Source organism: Camellia sinensis, chromosome 4 (assembly GCF_055761805.1).
Source record: "Camellia sinensis isolate YWXY chromosome 4, ASM5576180v1, whole genome shotgun sequence".
Classification (NCBI taxonomy): Eukaryota; Viridiplantae; Streptophyta; class Magnoliopsida; order Ericales; family Theaceae; genus Camellia; species Camellia sinensis.
In genome coordinates, this window is record NC_138964.1 from 143,831,312 (window position 1) to 143,854,731 (window position 23,420).

Below are 23,420 nucleotides of genomic sequence, written 5' to 3' on the forward strand. Positions count from 1 at the left end.
TGTTAGGGGATGTGATTAAGGCTGAATTGTACAAAACTGAGGCTGTTAATTCGGATCTTTTAACTTTACTTGTTTGTCAAATTATACATTTTATGCTTGTTTAATGTCAATCAGGTTTGTACACAGTGGGAGCATAAAATGAGCAAAAATGTGGAGAAAATTCCTTCCCGCACGTGTGGAGGCCCATTCCCACATGTGCGGCCTTTACCTCGGAGCCAAACAGGGCCTAAGCTTCCCGCACGTGCAGAGGGTTTTTCCCGCACGTGCGGAACACTTCCCGCACGTGCGGTGACCATTTCTGCACGTGTGGTCGTACCTCGTAAATTGTGATGTTGTTTTAAACCTGATTGAAAGACAGCAGAGGTATAAAAAGTCAAAAAATAGGCTGGATTAGGGTTCTGAAAAATTTCATGAGAGAGAAGAGGCTAGGGTTTGGAAAAAGGTGATTCCCAAGCTTTAAAGGCAATTTCCATGGAGGGTTCTTCTTCCTCTACTTCTTCCTACGCCTCCATGAGTGGCTAGGCTACTATTTCTAGGGTTTTGATAAAACCCTAGCCAAATAAATAGAGTTTTCTCTTTACTTTTTGATTATGTAAAGGTTTGAATAAATTTTACGGTGTTTAAGAAGTTTCAAATATATTTTTTCCATTATCTCTTTAAGTATTCTACTTTCCGTGATTGTTGAATACTTTCCATACAATGGTTTTCTATTCTTTCATATTCAAGGTATGAGACGAACCATATTACGAGGGACAAGTCGTGTCGCTACCCTAGTTTAGAGTGAACAATTCGTACTACTTGAGATGGTTCATGCCCGTATATTGAACGTGATGATTTTCTTGATAAATGCTTCGAGTTTGTAGTTGCGAAGTACAATTCTGTTCGAACCGTAACATAATTGATTTTCAAATTAAACCTTATTTATGTAACTAGTGGTGAATTCAGTACCCTAGGTTTTTCCACAACCAGTAATTCCAATTTCAATTTTAATCGCTTTGTTTAATTATTAGGTTATGAACCAAACAACCATCTTTTTCATCAAAATTAATTTATGAATTTAGCATTTAAATTAGTTTAATTTCACAATTGTCCCTGTGGATCGATACCTGGACTTACCATTATTCTAAGGAATTTAGTATAGTTTAGTATTTATTTTTGGTGTGTGAAACGACTCATCAAGATCTTTTGCACTTCTTTTGTTAAGTTTGAACAAGCCTTTTGTTTGTCTGTTTGTATGAATGGTGACATAGGTATGACGTCTTAATTATGTGAATTAGGTTTTAATAATTTCAGTCCCATGTATGTCAACACAGCTTTATGGATGTTGTATGTTTACTATTACTTCCGCCAGCCCCTTATTATATGTTAATCTGTTCAGAGGCCTTTGGTAATCCCAGGATTACTGGCTGGTTACGATGCTAAACCTATAGGGGCAGGTTTGGGTCGTGACAATAGCACGGGGACGAGTAAGAGGCGCGTATGACGAGTGGAAAAATGACACAACGTGTGGCCAATATTCGAGCGACGCGTGGAGGCGCCTAGGACGTCGTATGGAGATGATTCTGGTGGCTTGGCTTCGTCTTGAAGAGACAAAGAAGCTGGTATAGTCCAATCGATGAAACAGGAAATGATTAAATACGCAGAAACCAATGTGAGAAGAAAGCAATATGCCAGACAGAAAAAAAAAAAAAAAAAAAAAAAAAAAAAAAAAAAACGCGATGAAGAAGAAGAGGAGGCTGAGAGAAAACCCTAGGCTTTGATACCATGTTATGAGAGTAGAAATAGAAGAGAAAGGAGAAACTCTTTTATTCAATAAATATTATGAATGAATAGGTACACACTCTTTTATATAGGAGAGAAGATATACAAAGAATATACTTTATAACAGATATATACAAATATATTATCAAGTTGAGATTTAGGCTAGATCATAACCTGATTTAACCGAATAGATCTCGGTCTTGTTGGGGTGTCACACCATGACATCCTCTCTCTCTTCAAAGAAGATTGGGGAGGCCTAGATAGCTTGGACTTCCTCCTTTGATAAAGTGTCTTTAACAGCTTCCAAATCCCACTGTTTGTAGGCCTGATTGATAACATTTGAAACAAGCTCAATCGAACAATTTGGAGGTTTATGTGAAGAGACTAAGCCATTTATCCTCTCAGAATCGAGTTAATTTCCCATTTTGAACATGGCATCTAGTCCCTTTCAATAGAAGTTCACGCCCTTTTAACAAACTAGACCAACCCCACGATGCCTTTGCACCCATTGTGGCTTGAAAAAAAGTCGAAAGTAGCCTTTTTCCTCACAATATAAGGACAATTATTATTATTATTATTATTATTTGGATTGAGAAATATAAGGACAATAATTAAAATTTTGATAAAGCAAGGAATTTAAAAATTTTAGAGTATGATTTAATAATTAAAAATACATTGAGACAGACTACACAGGAATAAAAGAATTTAGGGGGGGAAAAAATAATGTGCTAGGAGAATTTCTGTTGTTTGCATTGCAAAATAAAATGGGATTTTATGTTATTCTACATTTTAATAAATTTTGCTTTCATCCCTTAATTACTCAATGAGAAGTTGAAAAGCGTGCCACTTCTCTCTACTTGGGCCAACTTGGGGGTAAGTCAATAATATGAGAACATCCCTATCTCTTCCCTTATATTACTCAAAATAAAGAATTTTTCTGTCAAAACACATTCTCAGTAGTTTTCCTATCCAACCCTCCAAATATAAGTATTGCCACAGTGACTCCCTATTTGTTGGGAGTCACTGTAGCTCCCTTATATCTGATAAATTCTTATTTTATTTCGTTGAAGGCACGAAGGATATCCTACCGGACGTCTCCCCAGATGTCCTGTGAGAGTCCTGGATCTAAAGAAGAAAAATGTCCAAAATTAGCTTGACCAGTCGACCGCCTGATTTTCTGCTCGGTCGACCACCCCTGTTTGTTATCTTCTGCTGCTTCTTGAATTAGAGCATGTTGTGCTGTTGCATTTGTTTTTATTATTTTATTATTAAAAATATTTAAATTTAAAAGTAATTAAAAATATTATTTTAATAGAATAGAGAAAGAATAGGGAGTTTATTAGGGAGAAGTAGATAAAAAAGTAATTCCTAAAATAGGAAATGAATTTTTTAATAATATTTTAAGTTAAATTTTAAGTAGTCATAAGGATGCTCTGAGTTGTTCATATTATTAGATTCACAGAAAATATTATCTTTATTAAAAAATAGATTTATTGAACAACTATAGATATATTATTAGACTATATTTGTTTTCAAAATAATGGATGGTTTATTTTCAAAATTACAAGTGTCGTCTATTTTTTTTTTTTTTTTATAACAAATATAATCTAATCATGTGGATACGGTTGTCTAAATAATTTGGTTTGTTGTGAGATTAATATTCTCCACAGATCCTAAATTATTAACAATTTAAATTATCGAGTTGAGCCTATGATGGACCCACAAAGCCCTTATTTCAAATATAATACAAACAATTAAATAAGAGAAAATTAGTAAAACATCCCTTCTCCAATTTTTTATAGTAGGAGAGGTTCAATATGTTTTTTTATTATTATTAATTAAAGTTCTTCAATAATATTATTAGAGAAATTTTAAATTGTTACAAATAATTTTTTTTGTAACAAATTGAAATTTCTCTATGAAGACAAATTTCTCTGTGCTGAAATTTTTCTATGAAAATGTTAAAGGCCCTAACTATTATGAAAATGTTACATGTCCTTTATCTTATAAATTTTAATATCAAGGATCTTAAACTAAAAATCTCATTAAATAAACACATTAAATAATAAAATAAAATTATAAAAATGAATCATTATAATGTTACTCTTCAATAAGTCTCGAACCCAGACTCACTATCCCAAATTTGGGTGAAGAATATAGTGTGTAGTGAAAATTAAAAATATGTATTATAAAATTCATGTACAAAATGAATCTGAATTATACATTAATATTTTTAAATAATTTCTGAGTAAATTTGTAGTATTAGTGTGACTCATTACTGTTTGCTACTTTTACCTTTCCCTTATAATGGATTTTAGCAGCTTGGTGTTCATCCTGCTGAAAGACCTAAAACGGTTTTCTGCATTTTGAATTGACATTTTTAATGGACAGTTATCCCTTTTGGTCTCAAGACTGATCCTTCATTGTTTCGAAAGGACATTATCAAAAAATTTGAACATCTTTTTCCTCTTTAACAAATTGTCCTCATTTAAATAATGGATTCGTGGTCCAACCCATAGTTTTTTTTAAAATATTTATTTAGTATTTACTTTATATTTTTGACTTATACATGGTATGGAAGATTGGACTATAAGTCAAAATTGCCATCCTTCGTGCTATGTTTACGTCAAGAATTTGAGGAGCGATTTGAAAAAAGAAAAAAAAATAAATAAATACAATATGAATAAAGTATATTTATATTTTATTTAATTTTTTTTTGTCTTTTTCAAATCCCTCTCTAAATCCATAAATCAAGCATAACTTTAGAATTAGTGAGCCTTGAGACCCAAAAATCTCAATTATTTTATTATAGCATAAATGGCTCACCCTAACATCATTTGCAGCTAATTATATATTCTTAGATTATAATTATTTAATTTGATAAAAAAAAATTACGTAAAAAAAACTCCATAATTTGACTCCAAAAATCTTGAATTTTTAATTTTATCATTTTAAACCTTAAATTTTTAATTAGTTTTTAATTTAAATTATCTGTCTATTTTCATTAAGTAAAATTGATGAAAAAAATTATATTATAGTCATTAAATTCAACAAAAATGGTATTTTAGATTTTTTTGTACACCTACCTTGAGTTTAATGGCTAAAAAGTTGGGAGATTTGGTCAAAATTCCCTCATAATAAAATTTTAATGTATTAAGGACAAGTACAAAAAAAAAATTTAAGAAGTCCAACAAATATCACTATTATCAAAACATTAAACTTTAAAATAATATAACTTCTAATGTAGATGTCAGTTTTTAATAAAATTAATATTTTTAAAATTCTCTCATTAAGATCTATCAAATAAGATCCATATTAATTATAAAATTCTTTTTTTAAAAAAAATTATTACTGTTGAAATTAATATAAACAGTAACAGTAACAGCAATATGTTACTCTGTCTCACAATAACATGCTACTCTGTTTAATAGTAACATGCTACTCTGTTTAATAGTAACATGTTACTCTGATTTACGGTAATTAAGATGTTACTTTGGTAATATTGTCCAAGAAGGGGAAAAATATATATATATATATATATATTACTTTGTCCTTACTCAATTATGTACTTTCTCCTTAAAGGGTTTATGAAGAAAAATAAACCAAATAAGGGTCTAATGGAGGGGTTTTGACTAAATTTTTCTAAAAAATTTAAGATTTAAATTAAATTAATAAAATTAAAAACTCAACTTATTTTGTTACCAAAGCCAAACTTCGAGGTTTTTTTTTTTTTGGTTGGTAATTTTCCTCAAAAATTTTATATTTATAATTAATCTCTTTTTAAGTGGTAAGTTTTTTTTTTTTTTTTAACATAATAGTTGTCAAATTATAACATTTATAAAATTTGGTAGGACTTTCTCTCTACCCCTCTATAATGGTGCTCCAAAATGACATTTTCATTTCACATTATGTGAGAAAATAATAAAATTTTGCTTGAAAATTATTGCCAATTTCTCCTCATTTGACATATTTTATTTAAAATATATATATATATATATATATATATATATCAAGCAATTTTTCTTTTCAAGTTTAAAATAGAAATAAAAATAAAACACAATACAAAAATGTTAGGAAACAACATTGCTCAATTAGCGATGCTCTCCCTGTCTTTGGGACATGTCTTTTCAATTATGACATTGTCATCAATTTACGTTGTCATTAGATACTAGATTTTAATAAAATTTTTAAAAAATAATAATAATTTATATTTATTTCATTTTTTTTTAAATCTCTACTGAAATTTATAATTTAAATACAACAAATTCTCAAGTAAAACAATTATCTGTAATGATAATGACAATTTTAATAGCGCTATAAAAGGACAGAACACCTAACATCCTATGTAAAAAAATAAAAATAAAAGAATAAAAAATCAATCATATAAAAATAATATAAGGTTTATATAATTTATTAAAAACTGAACTATGTCTATCATAATTATTGCAATTGTTTCACACTACGTAGAAGAATGAGTTATAATCTAGTAACCCTATCGGTATAAGAGATATAATTAGAGTTACATATTGTAAATGTGAGAAATTACTAAAATACCCTTAAACCATGTTGGATTCATGAGACACATGATTCAGTGTACAATAATACTATCAAACTCTAATTACACAATACTTTTTTCCTCTTTAGTGCACGAGATATTGTTTGTATCTAAGTTAATTATGTTTGTCTTAGTTATGTTTGTCATGCTAAATTATTTATTTATTTATTTCTAAACAAACAAACAGAAAATGAAAGATTTAAATTTTGGATCATAAAACAATATTGCAATATTGGCAATAGAAAACAATGGTGAACTAATAACTATATATATGACTACGAGCATTGATAGAGACCTCTTCCAATTATCACCCCCCACAGACACATGACAGATGGTGATTGGAGGAGAAGAAAAACAAAAAAAAAAAAAAAAAAAAATTGACCAATAAAAGACAGAGAGGGTCAAGGGGGTGGGGGGGGGGAAAAAGGGGGTCTAAGTCTTTTTCCTTATGACTATTACCTCACAAAGTTCTACGTAGTTTTTTTCTTCTTTTGATTTCATAAAACACTTCAATGACTCTATAATGAACTTTTTCATTTTTTTTCCTCACACAATTTTTATTTTTTATCTTGGTAACTTTGTTCACTTGTCAACAAAGAGCTTTTTGTAGTCTTACAATTTGAACCTTTGCATCACAATTGTTTTGTTTATGATTTTTAGTACTGCATAGTTTGATGGAAAAAAAACTCAAATTCATCAATAATTCTAGAGGGGAAGGACTGAGTGGTTCCTATGAAAAGTAGTCTCCCCAAAAGTTGCGGCCACTGAAACAGACACCTATGGTGATAAAAATAATAAAAATAAAAATACAAATTTAAAAAAAGAGAGTTCATTGTGACATACACCTTTGGTGGTAACAGAGAAAGTTGGGTACAATCCCAAACTTAAAAACATCAATCCTATAAAATAAGGATTTTTTTTTTTTTTTTAAAGCGTGTAAATTATATTTATTTTAAATGTTCACATTTCATTAAATTTAAATAGTAGTGCCATACAAACCAAAAATATATATACTCAATTTTGATTCAGAATGAAGAGTCACCAATGTGACTTATATTTTTAAAATTATTATTGTCACATATTCTGGTACATAATTCTATATTGATTTTATATTTGTGAATTACTCTCTCAAATTTAAACCTACACTATACATTTTATTTTTTAGCTATTTTTGGGGCTAATTTTTTACTCCGAACCTTTTTCCAACTTCAAATTGTTTTAGAAAAAAAATTAAAGAGTTAGAAAAATATTTTGAGAAGTGACTGCAAATGAAATCTATATTATAGATTTAAACTTAATATGATATGAGTTAAATTCAAAATAAATTTAGCTTATACATTTCATTTTCAAGTCATTTTTGAAGAAATCTTTTTAGGCTAGTCTCACTATCAATTTCACAGGTAGTGCTATGGTAAATACTCCCCAAAAGATATATATTATATGTATTTTTATTATATATTTTTATGATATATTATGTATTTTGTAATATATGTTATAAAAATATATGACAGTGTATATGATACATACCCTTAGGTGTATCCACAACCATAGAATTTCCTTCACATGCTCACATAATAATAAATAAATAAAGATGATCAAATGCCTAGAAGCTGCTAGATCTTCCTTGTCCCAGTTTGATACTGATGAGCAGTTTTCAACCCAAAAAGACATACAATTTTAATGGTTATAATCATTCCATCATTTTGGATTGCTATGTATGATGGAAGAAGTTGTTTGGTGGTTTTGGGACACGGCTACGTAATATCCCAAGAACTTTCTGATTGGAGGAGAATGTGAGGTTTACAATTTTATGTTGAATAATCAAAAATTAACATAAAACATGATATTTGATGATTGGTGAGGGATATGGATAAACGGCGTCCATGGAGCACCAAGTAATTTTTCATATATGTAAGTGACCTATAAAGATTTGGTCCTCCAAGACGTTCACTTTGCACTTAGCCTAACTAAAGTGTCTTTAATTACAATGTTTCTCAAATGTCAGGATAAGTTAAGTGCTTGAACGAGCAAGTACTGTACAAACTATGCAACTTTGGAGGGGGGAAAAATCATCCTAATAGTAATCGAAAATTCTTACTCACAAATAATAATAAGTTGTGTAGATTTATTTTATATGTGAATTGTATAAAATATAAGTTAAATCTCATCCTGGGACTGTTTTTTGAGTACACAACATTTCCCAAAAAAAAAAAAAAAAAAAAAAAAAAAGAGAGAAAATCATCTCTAACACCAAAGGAGAATCTCTCTTCTTTTTCATTTAGGTTAAATAAATATATTGTTGTTCTTCAAAATATAGTTATTTATAGTTTTGGTTCACATTATTTTAATCATATTAATTTGATTCTGAATTTATTCAAATTATGTTTAAATGATGCCAATGTCGTTTCTATGATAAGAGCATTTTTGTCCAAATTTAGATTGAAATTTGAATGGAAAGAGATCAACAGTCAAAACTTTCTATTCTCTATACCCTATATGCATTTTTATCTAGATGGTAGTGGCTTTCCTTCGGTCCTAGATCAAATTAGAGGGTGCTGTTGGGCCTGTAAGGGTTCACCATGAGTTCCGTTTCGATAATCTGAACCGTTTAATGTATGGAACTCGTCGAGTACGATATGCTTATAAAAAATCACGTTGATCGGATATCGATAGCTATCTCATTGGATCAGTCTTCTATCAATCGTTTATTTTTTCACTATCCATTTTTTTTATACAGAACTGATTTGATCACGTAATTGTCAATATCTGATCAACGTAATATTTTTCAAACATATATTACTCGACGAGTTCTACATATTGAACGATTCGAATTATCAAAACGAGACCTATGGTGAATCTTCACAAATTTAACAACACCCTCCAACCTAATGTGAAATTGAAAGAGAGCCAGGCCTATGTAGATATCTCAAGACATGATAAAATGTTTTATGGTGCATTAAGGATAGTAACGAGACATTGAAAGGCTAGACTGACCTTCTTAGCCCTCCTGTTGATTGACTCAATGCCTACAGCTATTTTATGTTTGTTGCAAATTTTGATTTGATTTCTAAAGTTGTAGAGGTCAAAACAAGTTTTTGAGCTTGAGTCTCCTAAATATTTTTATTAGTAATTAAGTAAGCTCGCTTTAAAATAATAAAATAAAAGCAAAAGCATTTGACAATAATATCACAATTATCAAATTTATATATCATAAAATTTGTATAAAATAAATATTTAATTTATAATATACAAATGGAAAATAAGTAAGAGCACTAATTAGTGCTATCACTAAAGATGTGGCAGTGGGCCCACCATAAATAATTTGATGTTTTGACCTTGGTGTTGTATTTTTTTCTTTTTTTATTGAGTGTCATGTCATTAGTGGTCTTTTTAGAGCTCCAAAATTAGTGATCTCTATCATTGTTGTATACAAATATAATCACCGTAGTATTATTGAAAATCTGATAATAAAATCTTTTGTCATGTTGAGGTTTATTCAAACATAAATTAAATAAGTCAAGAATCCAATTAACACAATTATAACACTAACACAAAAGATTTAAAACAAAAAAAAATGATAGTTTAAAGAATCAATGGTATATTTAATCTTTTTCATTTTCTCTATGGCTTTGAGAGCAACGACTTGTTCTTTGTAAACTGCCAAATCCCCATAGCTCCTCCCACTTTGTTATCTTCGTTCCTTCTTCTCTCTCTCCCACACACTCGCTCTCTCTCTTCCTATATTCTATTACCATTTTCGTTCTTTTCTCCATCTGGAAAGAGAAAGAAACCAAGAAAAACCCATAAACCAGGAGAGAGAGAGAGAGAGAGAGAGAGAGATATGGAAGAAGGGATCGCAGTGGAGGCAGAAGATCAACAACAGTACCACAGGAGTAGTTGGAGAGTGATGTCGCCGGAGATAGTAGAGATCGGAGAAGAGAGCCAGAGCATGGTAAGCAGCAGCAGCAACAAAGATAGAGACATGAATGATGTTTATGTAGCTGTTGGAAGAGATGACTTAGGTGTGGTGAAATGGGCAATTGATCACGCTGTCTCTCCCGGTGCTCGAGTTTTTCTTGTTCATGTCTTCCCTCCCATCACCTACATCCCTACCCCTGGTAACACTTCTATTTTTACTTGATCATCTGCTCTTAATTGTGTTTTCTTAACAAAATTCTAGCTAGATTGAGCTGTGTTGTGTCTATTTAACTTTAAACTTGGACCGTTGTATCACTACACGATGCAATGAAAAGAAAATAATTGCCGGGAATCCTGATCAATTTCTACCTAATTCTTTGACAAGCGCAACTTTAATAGTCAAAGTCAGAATGACCATTTCTTTAGCTTGTTACCGTGCAAAAAAAGAGTTATATTTTAACTGTTCCACTCGAATAGTGGTTTGTCGTTTTGACACAATCAAATTCAACATCACTATTATCTAATTAACTGCATGCCCACTCTAGATCAACTCTCACTGATCTAGATGAATATCAATTTTTTTTTCAATTATTTTGATTTCTTAGTTTTTGAAGATGAATAATTTGTGATTCTTCGCTAGTTTAACTTTTTGTAATATAATTTTAAGTATTTTTTGGTTTTGGTTTGTGGAAATGGTCAATTTTGGTAAAAAACAATTGAGGTTTGTAGCAGAAAATTTAATGTAGTAAAAAATAGTTTTGCCAAACTCTACACTAAATTTGGCATAAGATTTAGTTTTGTCATTTTTTAGCAATGGATTTGACTCACCGTCGAAAAGTTTTCTCATTTTTTAACACTTTAACAAGCCTTCTGGTGTGACTATTGGAGCTGCTCTAACGCTATATCCAACCACGACATCCATCTCCACAACTCAAGTATTGTGGCCAGGCTGCCTAGCCTCTTATAAAATCATGGTCAAATTACACCCACAATACTTACATTTTGTCCTGCATCAATTTAGTTCTTTTAATTCTAATCATATCGGTTTTACCTTAAATATTTTTTACATTATGTAGTCCAATGCCCTTTTAGAAATTGAATTGAAATTAATGGACAAAATAGTTCATTCACTCTCCGATAATGAGTTGGCAATCTAGTTTAAAATGGTTCATTCACTTTTGAATGAACCATTTTTGCCATTGATTTCTTTCATTTTTTTTAATAGAAGTTATCAATTAGACTAAAATTGATACAATATAATAAAAAAATTTAAAAAAACAAAAATGATACAATTGAAATGTCAAGAATCAAAAATAATATAAGAGGAAAATTATAGAAATTACAACCATAGTTTGCCATAAAACCGTACATATTAGATAAATCAATAGCCATTTTCACAAGTGAATTTTGTACCATTTTCACTTCTTTTTGTTCATATTAATAGTGAGGGAATTTTATTGATTGAATGTTGTTCTCCTATAGTTGGGAGGCTATCTAGAAGTCAATTGAGTGAAGAACAAGTTCGAGTGTATATCAATGAAGATAACAACAGGCGGAGACACCTCTTGCAGAAATACATTCGCCTTTGCAACGATGCCAAGGTGCATTTTGTATAGCTGATTGCATACAGATTTACTAGAAATTGTTCCTGTAGTATAGTTGCATGTTTGTATAATTCACTTTATACAGATTTACTACAAATTGTTCGTGTAGTATAAAATAGCACTGTGATATATACTGTATTAAATTTGGCCCAATATATAACACAATGTGCTATTTTAGCAAAACATATAATACACTATTAGAGTGAGTGTTTTATGTTGTGCTATTATTGCTATACCTAAATACTACACAACTAGAATTGATCTTAGCTTTTGATTATGGCAACGTGACAATATAAGATCAATATGAGATAAAACAGATGATCCGTGTTCGGAAAGTTGATGTTTAGTTGTTGTGCATGTTTGGTTTTGGTTTTTACAGGTGACAGTGGATACAATGTTGCTGGACAGCAATACAACAGCCAAAGCAATTCTTGATCTTATTCCTGTCCTTAACATAACTAACCTCGTCATTGGAACCAAACGCCCATCTTCCTCAAGGTACATACAGTCTCTGTTCTTGCTTTGTGTCTATCTATTTACCTCCCCATTGCAATGTCATGTATATATATAGCTTGATTTGTTGCTGATTGAATCTGAAATGTACTTACTACACAGAATGTGCAATTATTCTTGCTGCATTTGGAATTCCTTCCACTTTTCTAATGCTGAGGATAGGTACACACACATTATTCTAACTTTAAGTGCAAATGTATATACAATCCCAAAAAAAAAAAAGTTAATTATACTTTTTACCTTTATAATTTAACTCAAATTTCACTTTAGTTCATATTATTTCAATTTAAATAAATTTGTCTCTATAGTTTAAGTCCAATTTCAATTTGGTCCGTTCGTTCAAATTGGAAGTTAAAATTAACAATTTTTGAACATTCACAATTTTTTAAAGTGTACACAAAAACAAAATTAATAGAAAATTAGACGGAATGACCAAATTGAAACTACACTTAAAGTGTAGGGACCAAATTGTTCAATTTCAAATTATAAGGATTAAAGTAAAATTTGAATCAAATTATAGGAGTGAAAAGTGTAATTAATCAAAAAATTATATACTAAGGCCTATAATGCCATTGAATTTATTTATTTTTTTAAAAAGAATATATAAATAAAAAATAAAAAAACTTAGACAAGTGTACATCTCAAGAGAGTGATAAATGTGTCAAACCATTAATTTTAAACTTTTAATTTGAATAAAATGACCACAATAAAGTGTAAGGAACAAATTATTTGATTTAAAATATTAGAGACCACAGTGAAATTTGAATCAAATTAGATGAATTAAAAATGTAGTTTACCCTTGATTTTATCATCTTAAAGCAAAAAAAAAAACCCATCAAATTGTTTTAAGGATAGCTATGAAATACTTATTGGGAAATGTTAATGATGGTCTAATCTCCAACTGTTAGTCTCAATACACATGTAAAAAATTATTTATAAATATGTGTAAATGTACAAGAATGTTGTTGCATAAGCTCAATTCATGCTAATTATAATGCTGATATGTCACAGCAAAACTTGACCTCAAGGCTAAGTAGATAAATTCATATTTCAAATTCATGAAAGATTAATACTAAGAACACAGCACTTGGTCACAGAACACCAACACCATGCTCTTTGTATCTGATTCTGTGGCCAGTTTATGTGTTTGTCAAGAAAAATGGGTAACTGCAGATTTTGCATCTTGAATTGAAAATGAGGAATTGGTAGTATAATTCTGTTTTTTTTCTTTCTGTGTGCAGGAGGTTGATGATGAAGGGAATGGGAAAGGGGGAGTATGTGAAGAAGAATGCACCAGAGTTTTGTGAGGTTAGCATTGTATATGATGGCAAGAAGCTTGTGGATGATTCCCAACAACAACAGGTAGTAGTACTTCCTTCTGCTCTTGCATCCAGTCGCCGGAGGAGACCGGCCTTAACTCTGCTATCCCAAAAGAACTTCCTTCACTGTGTATGCCTTTCTTCAGGCACCAAATCTGATTGAGTTTTAAAATTTTAAAAAAAAATTAAAATTAAAAATATAGAGAGAAAAAATATAAAGACTTCTCTGGTTTTGCATACCATGGATGGAGTATGCAGAGGACACAGTCCAGAATGATGTTAACAATATAGATCCAAATACACATTGCATTGGCCACAAAACCACATGTATTCTCATTCTGTCTATGTTTTTTTTTTTTTTTAATAATAAAATTTTTGTATGTTAAACATTTTTAATATGGAAACAGAAAAGCTACAAATACAGAACATTGAATTAAAAGCTGATGTATGGTGTGTGTGGATTGGATTCTACTTTTATATTATGAGATCCATATTTAGAATAAATCACAACCACAATATTCAATATGTTTGATTTCAAATTTTTTGATTCAATTTTTTAAAAATTGAGTTTTTTATTTTTCATATTTTTTGGTTTTTAGCTAATATTTTTAAAATTTTAAGTAATTTTTTTATTTTTTTAGATATACCTTATTTAGATGTATTTAAAAAGTAAAATATTTATAATTTTTTTAAAAAAATTAATAAATACACAAGAATATGTAAAATGTATTGAATTTTTGCATTTTTTTGTATTTTGGGTATTTAGTCAATTTTCTAAAGATTTTTTTAAGTGTATTTATGTTAGGTGTATTTAAAAATTAAAAAAATTACTTAGATTATTAAAAAAAATTCAATAAAAATAAAAAAATATGAAAAATTAAAATTTTCAATTTTTTAAAAGGTAAATCCTAAAAATCCAAACCAAACAAACTTGATTTTTTATGTATTTTTCTGCATAAATTTTATGGGTGTATAATATTGCTGATATGGAAATAAATCTAATAAAAAAAGGAAAATGCTAGACATGAAAAAAAAGAAAACGATAGAAGCACTCTTACGAATGAGCAAAATGGAAATGACTCAAGTTTATATCGCTATTATCTACACTTGGAAATGACTCAGGTTTACATCCCTATTATCTATATTTTTTCATATTCTATTTTGTGAGTTTCATTCTGGAAGTATAACGATAATTCAAATATTTATTTCGTAAGTCCAATAATAAAGATAAATTATGAAAGAAATCAATGTCATTGGCCATCAGTAGACACGCAAATAAATTACATTTTATTTTTCAAGATAGACAACAATTATGAGTTTAAATTTAAACTATCTATTTTATAAAAAAAAATATGTTTTGTTTATATATTCATTGATATCTAATGAAATTGATTTTTTGTTGGAACTAGATGAACTATTTGAATTATCATTATAGGCCCGAGATGAGTCCACAAAATAGAGTATGAAGAAATATGAAAAATAATAGTACACAAAGAAACTATTCCCAATTCGAAAATAAAAATATTATGAACCCCAAACGTTTTACCAACATATCTATCAAATGTCTAATTACTCGCATAGGTGTGAGACCCATATTATGTGAGTCTCGTGTAAATATCACATTCATATAAAACGTTTGATAAAAATATTAATAAAATATTTAAAATTTCTAACATTACTCACCTGTTTCTTTGCAACTTTCGGTCAAGCAAGACTGAGATATTACAAGGGCGAAATGATCATTTGATGTCTGCTTGAGTGAAGAACAAAACAATAAAAGAACACTAGAATCGAATTGGGTTATATTCTTGTCTAAAATACTCTCAGACTCGCATGTTAAAAAAAAATGCAATTACAATAACATGATATTTGTTTAACAGACAATTTTTTTTTTTATTTATAAAAACATGTGAGATGAAAACGGCTTTGTGATGGGGTGTAAGTAAAACGTTGTAAAAGTGCAAGTGTGACTTGTTTATATAAATTTATACATTTTTTTGAAATAAATTTTAGGATAAATTATAATTTAACCCCCTGTGGTTTGCCTCAAAAACACAGAACTCCTCTATAGTTTTATTTGTAACACTTAAACCCCCTATACTTCATACCAGAGTGCAAAATCCAACGGAACTGTTTGTTTAAACAGTGCGTGTGTTGCACGACCAAAACTGATGAGTGGAGCACGTTTTCTTGCCCAAAAACATATGGCAAATGACCAAAACACCATTATTGCCATATATATACACAAATCAAGACCCAAATAAGATAGAACCCTAAACTAAAATGTTCCCAGATTGTCCGAAAGTTGTCCAAATTTTTTCAAAGTTGAAGATTATTGTTGGATGGCTTCTTTATTTGCTTCCGAAAGTGGACAGTCAATGACAAATGCTCCAAGACTATGTTATTGTGGAGAGAGATCCCCTGTGAAGACTTCAATGACATCTAGAAATATAGGTAGAAGGTTTTATGGTTGTGCAAGATATGGGGTAAGCAAAACTTCTTTTTTTTTTTTTTTTTTGAAAAAAAGATTGAATTTTTTTTGAAAAGGAATTTGTGGACTCATATTTTTTTATTATAGGTTGATGTAACTTGTGGCTACTTTGAATGGGTTGATCCACCCATTTGCTAACGTGGGAGGGAGGTGTTGCCAAAGATGGTTGCAAAGATGAACAGATTGGAGAAGGAACTAGCAAGAAGTCGTAGAAGGGAAAAAATGTTTTGCAAAGTTCTGTTTGGGACATGGGTTTTTTTCTTTATCATGACAATGTTCTGGGTGAAGTTTGCTGGAGTAAAGAAAAATTGGTTGTTATTGGGCCATAGAGTTTGAGAGATGAAAAATATAGTCAAGGTAGAAAATGAAGGTGTACAATGGTCTGTGAAGCAATTGTAATGAAAAATGAAGGTGTAAAATGAAAGAATGTTTTGGTCAAGAAATGTATGCATCTAATAAACTAAAGAAATTGTAATGAAAGAATGTTTTGTTCATTACATCTTCCAAGAACATTAAAGAATAGAAACATATTGGTTCCTATTCTTCTCCTGTAAAACATGCTTCATTTGTAATGAAAGAATGTTTTGGTGAAGAAAGTTAACCTACTTGTACTTGATTTGGATCCTGCGAAACATGCTTCATTTGCTTCAACCCAAAAACATGCTTCATTTCCTTGATTTGAAACATAATTCAAAAACATGTTTCAACCCCAAAACATAGTAAACTAAGATACATGTATTAATAAAGGTACACAAAAACATGCTTGATTTGGATCCTGTAAAACATACGTCATTTGCTTCAGTTCACATTACTTTAATACAAGCCACAATTCAACCCACTGGACTTCTCAAAACATAGTAAACTAAGATACTAGCCAGTTTCAAATTAAAAAACAAATTGGTACAAGCCACTTAATGGTTTAACAAGTTGAAAACTACTCAAAACACAACAAAACCTGAGTTGTAGCTTTCTCTGCCATCACGCTTTCCCTTTGCCTTTGTCAGTTTGCCTCTGAGTTGTAACTTTTGCAGACCCACCTCCTCCTCTACCTCTTCTAATGAAGCTACCTCCCAATGTAGATCTAGACATAACCCTGCCACCGCCAACTGGTTCACTCCTTCCTTTGCCATAACTAGTGGGCTGCAAAATAACACACACAAGTATCCAATTACATTTTGTCAAATACTATAAAAGCAAATGAACTTGCAAATGAAATTTGACTATACCTGAGATGAGGAGTAATCAAATTCTGGAGAACTGTATTGAACTCTACTGGGCTGCAATGATAATGGTCCAAGTAAGCAATTATATGTTGTCAACTATGTCAAAAACCAAATGACACCCATAGGACAGAGAGCTTACCTGAGATGCTGATGTCTTGCCTGTCATACTTGGAAATTCTTCAAATATATGGCCAATTCTAGTGGGCTGCAATGATGTAACAAGTACGCAAATTAACAATAAAACTGGGCTGCAATATATGCAAAGTGGACAGATCTTACTTGAGATGAAGATGTGTTGGCCCTCCTACTAGGGAGCTTCCTTCTGGACTGCAATGATTTATATTTGTATTAAGTCATTGTTGTAGAATGTATTGCAAAATGAAATGAAATTGGAGGTTCAGGTTACTTGATATGCTGTTGTTGTTGCTGTTGCTAGTGTTGATGAAGCAGTTGCAATTGCTGTTGCTGTTGCTGCTGAAGATGGTTGTTGCTGGTTACGTCTTGTTGGCTTAAAAAGCTTGGACATGGGATGGACAAGACCCTTACAAGACCTCTGGTTATGACCTTTCTGAAGGCATCTAACACAAACAATGAACCTATGCTGCCTTGAAACTCTGACAGGGTTTATTGGCTCATCTATACCCTTCTTTCTCATTTTTGGTGGTCTTCCAGGCTGCTTTCTGTACAATGGAGGAGCCACTGCTGGCAGTCCTGTTTCAACCCAATCATGCTGTCCTGGAACAGGGTGCATCATTGAGTTATAGGCTACAAGATAATGTTGCTTACTGTAATAAGGGTGCACATAGTCCTCTGGCTTCTCTTTTTGAACAAATATGGAACTTACTGCATGTTTACAAGGTATTCCAGTCAAACCCCACATCCTACAACTATATTTCCTTTCCTCCAAATCAACAATGTGCGTGGTATCACCACAATCTACTTCAAATTTTCTGTCACCACAATAGGTTGCAAAATATATCCTAGCTTGCACTTTCAGTGCTTCTAAATCTTTGACAATGTTGGGACAAATTTCACCAGTGTATTTTTCCATTCCTTCCTTCTTGATTTGGATCATGTGCATTACCCTCATTCTAATCCTTTCAAGCATGCTGATTATGGGTTTGTCCCTAGCTTCCAAGATGTTGTTATTGAATGACTCACACATGTTGTTGACCAATGTATCACACCTACTTATTGGGCTAAAATGGAACCTAGTCTATAAAGCATGATCTATTTTCCTTAGCCACTTGTATGCTTTCTCTTCTGGATCCATCTCCTTCAACTTGTTCATGTGAAATTCAAATTCCCTTACAATCCCAGCTGCAACTGCCTTGCACAATAGGTCCCTCAATTCAATCCCTTTGAACTTTGCTCTGAAATTGGAGTAAATATGCCTCATATAGAATCTATGTTCCACATCTGGCATTACCTCTTCAAATGCAGATACTAATCTCTTCTGTCTGTCAGAAATGAAGACCCATCCCATGTCATCAGCATTACCAATATCATCCATGAGTTGCCTAAAAAACCACACCCAAGAATCTTTACTTTCTGCCTCAACAGTTGCCCATGAAATTGGAAAATAGTTGTTGTTCCCATCCCCTCCAAGTGCACATAATAATTGTCCACCATAAATTCCTTTCAAATGACACCCATCCAATCCTATAATGGGCCTGCATCCTCCAACAAACCCTGTTCTGAGGGCGGCAAACCCAACATATAACCTCTGGAAAACTGGGGGCAATTCTAAGTTGGGCCTAAGCATGTCTTCATTGGGCCTATCCACCACTTCTTGTATTACACTGTTTGGATTATACAGCCTCACTGTTTCATAGTAATCATACACCTTTGCATATTGGACCCTTTGATCTCCTTTAATAACTTCTCTTGCTTTTTTTTTAGCCCTATACAATTGAGGCCTACTAACATCAACCATTAACTCCCTCTAAACTGTCTTCTACGTAGGCCCAACTTTGATGTTAGGGTCATTCCTTAACTTGTCCATATACTTGTGTGCCAAGTAAGTTGAGTTCACCAAGTGATTATTATATGACCTTCCACATGCATGCTTTGGCTGGAATGATTTTATTTGAAAAGTTCTCTCACCTTGCATGGGAGAAACATGCAATCTCCATCCACATTCATGTTTGCACACTACAGTAATCCTAGAGTTGTCATTCCTTATGTACTTGATGTCATAACCATGTTGGATATTCCACTCTTTCATTACCTTTCTAAAAATTTGAGGGGTGGCAAACTTCATTCCAAGTTTCAATTGTGGCTTCTTCATGTCTACTTCTTCAATGAACTCAGGATATTTATCTTCACATTCCTTATTTGATGAGTTATATACACTATGTAGATCTTCATCCTCAGAATCAGAATACCACCCTTCATCTGCCTCTTGATCACATGAAGGAGGTTGCCTCTTTCTTTTCCTTGCAGTCTCTCTTGGTGAGAAAATATCATCATCTTCTGGCCCCTCTAAACCCTCATTCAACCAGCCAGGTTCATCACTTTCATAGTCTTCATCTTCTGAACCACTATCAACATTCCCATCATCCATGTAATCAGGATCATCACTATCTTCTTCATCCCAAGCTCTATTATCCATTTTCTCATCTCTGGCATCTTCATCTGCTGCTCCGTCATCCTATCTTCATTATGCATTTCCTCATCACCTACATCTTGCATTCCATCTCTACAATCCATCTCTTCTTCACTTATATTTTCCATGTCATTCCAAGTCAGTGCCTGCTTAGCACTAACTGGTACTCTTGGGGGTACCAAATGTTTCCCTTTTGGACTCACCACTTGTAATGGGTCCTGTCCCTTCTCCACATATAATTGAATCACATCTAAACCTTCATACCCACATATCATGGTATATACATCAACATCTTCTTCAATTATTGTCAACCTATCATCCAAACTTTTTCCAGATTTCCTATACCACAAAACAGAAGTACTATAGACATCTATTTTCATCTCCCTCAATATGGTATGTATCTCAATAAAAGATAGTTTGTCAGGATCAATATCATATATATATTCCACTTTCCCTTGTTTATAAGCAATATCAGGAGGCTTACTGAAGTGCCCATTATAGTTGATCTCAAAAATCATTGTTTTTTACCTCACTGCAGAAAACAACAAAACTTCACAATATTACATTACAAAAACTCAAATTCATTGGAACCACATAACAACAATCATAAAAAAATCCAAAGTTAACATCATAAAAAAATACATGTTGTTTATGAACCTTTATACCCCACCTCACTTTAACCAACATCCCCCAAAAAATAAAGTAATTAAAGGCATGAATACTAAAGTATACAAAAACAAATCTGTGAATAAAAAATACTCAAAGTTAACATCATGAAAAATATTCCCCATTACTTACTTATGAAGCTCTATACCCCCCCCCCCCCGGCGCTCCACTTTAACCATAATCTCCAAAAATTAAAGCAATACAAGCATACCATGCCTAAAACATTACAAATTTTGTAAATCAAAGTCAACACACACTCAGTTATGAATCAAAATTAGGGAAAATCAGCATCTAAGGATCAAAATAAATTAGGGTAAACAACACATACCTAATCTAGTAATGGTGTTCGCGATATGATGGTAAAATTGATGATGAAACCCTAGTTCAATCCAATCAACCACACCGAGAGAGAAGATAGAGAGAGAGAGAGCAGATAGAGATGCGAATACTAGTGTTAGTCAAATGAAACGAAACGACTGAGAGATGTAAAATATCTAGGGGCATTCTTGACTTTTTACAACTTCTGTTACGTTCGTTGGATTTTGCACTCTGGTATGAAATATAGAGGGTTTAAGTGTTACAAATGAAACTATAGGGGGGCTCCGTGTTTTTGAGGCAAACCACGGGGGATTAAATTATAATTTACCCTAAATTTTAAAATAGTTTATATAAATTTTTATAATTTTACCCCACTAAAATTTATATAATCTTTTTTCTCCCAATAAAATATAATTCCCCTAAATTTAATTTATAATTCACTAATTAGCACAATTAAGAAATAAGAAACTCTCCCCATCTAAAAAAAAGAAAAGAAACTCTATTCATATAGAAAAAAAAAATGTATAAAATATCGCAAAATGATATAATAATGAGAAAATTATTGAAAAGTTCAAGATAAGCAGGGTATAAGGTATTTACCTAAAAAATTTCACCAAAAAAACTAAGGGTATAAGGTATTAGGCACAGTGAATAGTTTTTATTAGTGCGAGGTCCACCTTTGTGAAATAGTTTGGGGAAAAATTATTTTTTTAAGGACATTTTGTTTATAATTTTACCCCTTAATTTATCTATTGACTTTTTCTGATCTGTTGACTTTTCGTTGACTATATGTTCAAATTCATATCTATATGTTCAAAATTTTTTTTTTCTATTTCTTCAAATTAAATTTTTTCTATTTGTTTAAATTTTTTTGACTATCTGTCCAAATTTTATTATTTGTTTAATTTTTTTCTCCTGAATTAATTGTATCTGTTAATTTTTAATTTTTTTTTCTATCTATTGAAATACCAAGCAAAACCAAATTCTATATGTTGAAATAGATAGCCAAACCAACCCTTATCTATTGAAATTTCCTTCTACCAACACTCAAATGAAATAGATAGCCAAACCAACCCTTATCTGTTGAAATGTCCTACCATCAACACTCAAATATATTTCAATACATAAACATATATTTTTTCAATTTTTATTTTATTTTTATTTGTTCATCCACCACTATAATAACATCAACAATCAAAAGAGAGGAGAAAACTAAGAAGCAATCGGAGCTCCACCGCACGCGCTACATTGTTGGGTTATCCTCTCGTAGATTTGGTGCTCACTCTCTCTCTCTCTTTGATTCCAGTTGCAGATTTGGTCTAAAGATCCTGGAAAATCAATTATTTAGTGATGTTATATGCAAGCGTATGTATGAATATAGGTATGCATTTCTAAATGTAGATCACAAAACAAACAACAAATGAAATTAGTCCTACATTAATTCACAAAAAAAGGTTGAATACATACATGAAGTCAATGAACTACTATATACAAAAAATTGAGAGAACATAGCAATAACTTATCAACTCATCAATAGATCAATTTAAGAACATAACAACACTATTAAAATGAAAAATCACACACACACACACACACACAAAGTGAATCTCTCATCAAGACCGCTTCCCACTTTGCTCTACATGCCTCTTGCTTTTGCAAACCCTAGAACTTCTTACTATTTTCATCGCCTTTCAATTCCTAGAGAGCGCGTGTGTTTACAGATCGAAAAATGACAAAAACAGAAACATTTGCTTTCCAAGCTAAGATCAACTAGTTGTTGAGTCTGATCATCAACACGTTTTACAGCAACAAGGAGATCTTTTTCCGTGAACTTATCAACACTTCTTTCGATATAAGTCTCTCTCTCTCTCTCTCTCTCTCTCTCTCTTTAATGTTGATCATTATTATTGATTTTGCGATTGATCTGGAAAATCGAAGAATTGTGTTTGAATATGAAAAATCTAAAAAATTGAATAACTATTTCGTGACTTGAAAAATCTGGAAAACACCTTTAGATTGAAGAACAGTAATCGAATCTAGAAAATCAAACTAGAGAGAGAAAGAGATAGAGATAGAGAGAGATTAGGATGTGTGGCTGCTTTAGATCTGTGGTCACCATCGCTTCAGATCTCTAAGCTTGTTAACTTTGAATCAAATGATCGGCCAAGACCAATCTAGGTTATGATCTACGGTGGCAGATTTGAAGTTGTCGTTGCTATAGTAAATAGGCGATGGTGCACCGTCGTCGATGGTGGCAGATGAAAAGTGATTGAAGTAGATGATGAGTCGTTGACGAGAAGGTCAAAGTCGTAGTATCATCATTGAAGGATCGCAATGTCGCTTCAGTCGGTCTGTGATGAGAAGAGGAGAAGAGAGATAGAGGGTGACGATGGTGGTAGTTATGGTAGCGGAGGACGATGCGATAACATTAGCGCCATCGCAAG

At 31.6% G+C, this 23,420-nt stretch overlaps 2 protein-coding genes across 3 annotated transcripts; one reads left to right on the forward strand and one right to left on the reverse strand.

Moving 5' to 3' along the window:
* The first annotated feature begins 9,810 nt into the window (after nucleotides 1-9,810).
* LOC114322948 (U-box domain-containing protein 52) lies at nucleotides 9,811-14,109 on the forward strand. Of its 2 annotated transcripts, XM_028270414.2 has the most exons (5): nucleotides 9,826-10,434; nucleotides 11,717-11,835; nucleotides 12,218-12,336; nucleotides 12,454-12,513; nucleotides 13,593-14,109. In XM_028270414.2, the coding sequence occupies exons 1-5, from the start codon at nucleotides 10,158-10,160 to the stop codon at nucleotides 13,831-13,833; spliced, it is 816 nt and encodes a 271-aa protein (XP_028126215.2). In that variant the 5' UTR covers nucleotides 9,826-10,157; the 3' UTR covers nucleotides 13,834-14,109. The 2 variants fall into 2 exon arrangements, with proteins under 2 accessions (XP_028126216.2, XP_028126215.2); XM_028270415.2 differs by lacking the exon at nucleotides 12,454-12,513 and having other exon boundaries at nucleotides 9,811-10,434.
* A 4,491-nt stretch (nucleotides 14,110-18,600) lies between these two features.
* LOC145824105 (uncharacterized) lies at nucleotides 18,601-19,320 on the reverse strand. The gene has a single exon (XM_082923694.1). It carries the CDS (start codon nucleotides 19,318-19,320, stop codon nucleotides 18,601-18,603), a length of 720 nt encoding a protein of 239 aa, XP_082779820.1.
* Between the last annotated feature and the right edge of the window lie 4,100 nt (nucleotides 19,321-23,420).

Bases quoted from the DNA above. Each gene is read 5' to 3' on its own strand.
- LOC114322948 (XM_028270414.2), top strand. From the start codon at position 10,158: ATGGAAGAAGGGATCGCAGTGGAGGCAGAAGATCAACAACAGTACCAC. The intron at 10,435-11,716 runs GTAACACTTCTA...GTTCTCCTATAG, and splicing joins CACCTACATCCCTACCCCTG to TTGGGAGGCTATCTAGAAGT. The intron at 11,836-12,217 runs GTGCATTTTGTA...TGGTTTTTACAG, and splicing joins GCCTTTGCAACGATGCCAAG to GTGACAGTGGATACAATGTT.
- LOC145824105 (XM_082923694.1), bottom strand. From the start codon at position 19,320: ATGGTTGATGTTAGTAGGCCTCAATTGTATAGGGCTAAAAAAAAAGCA.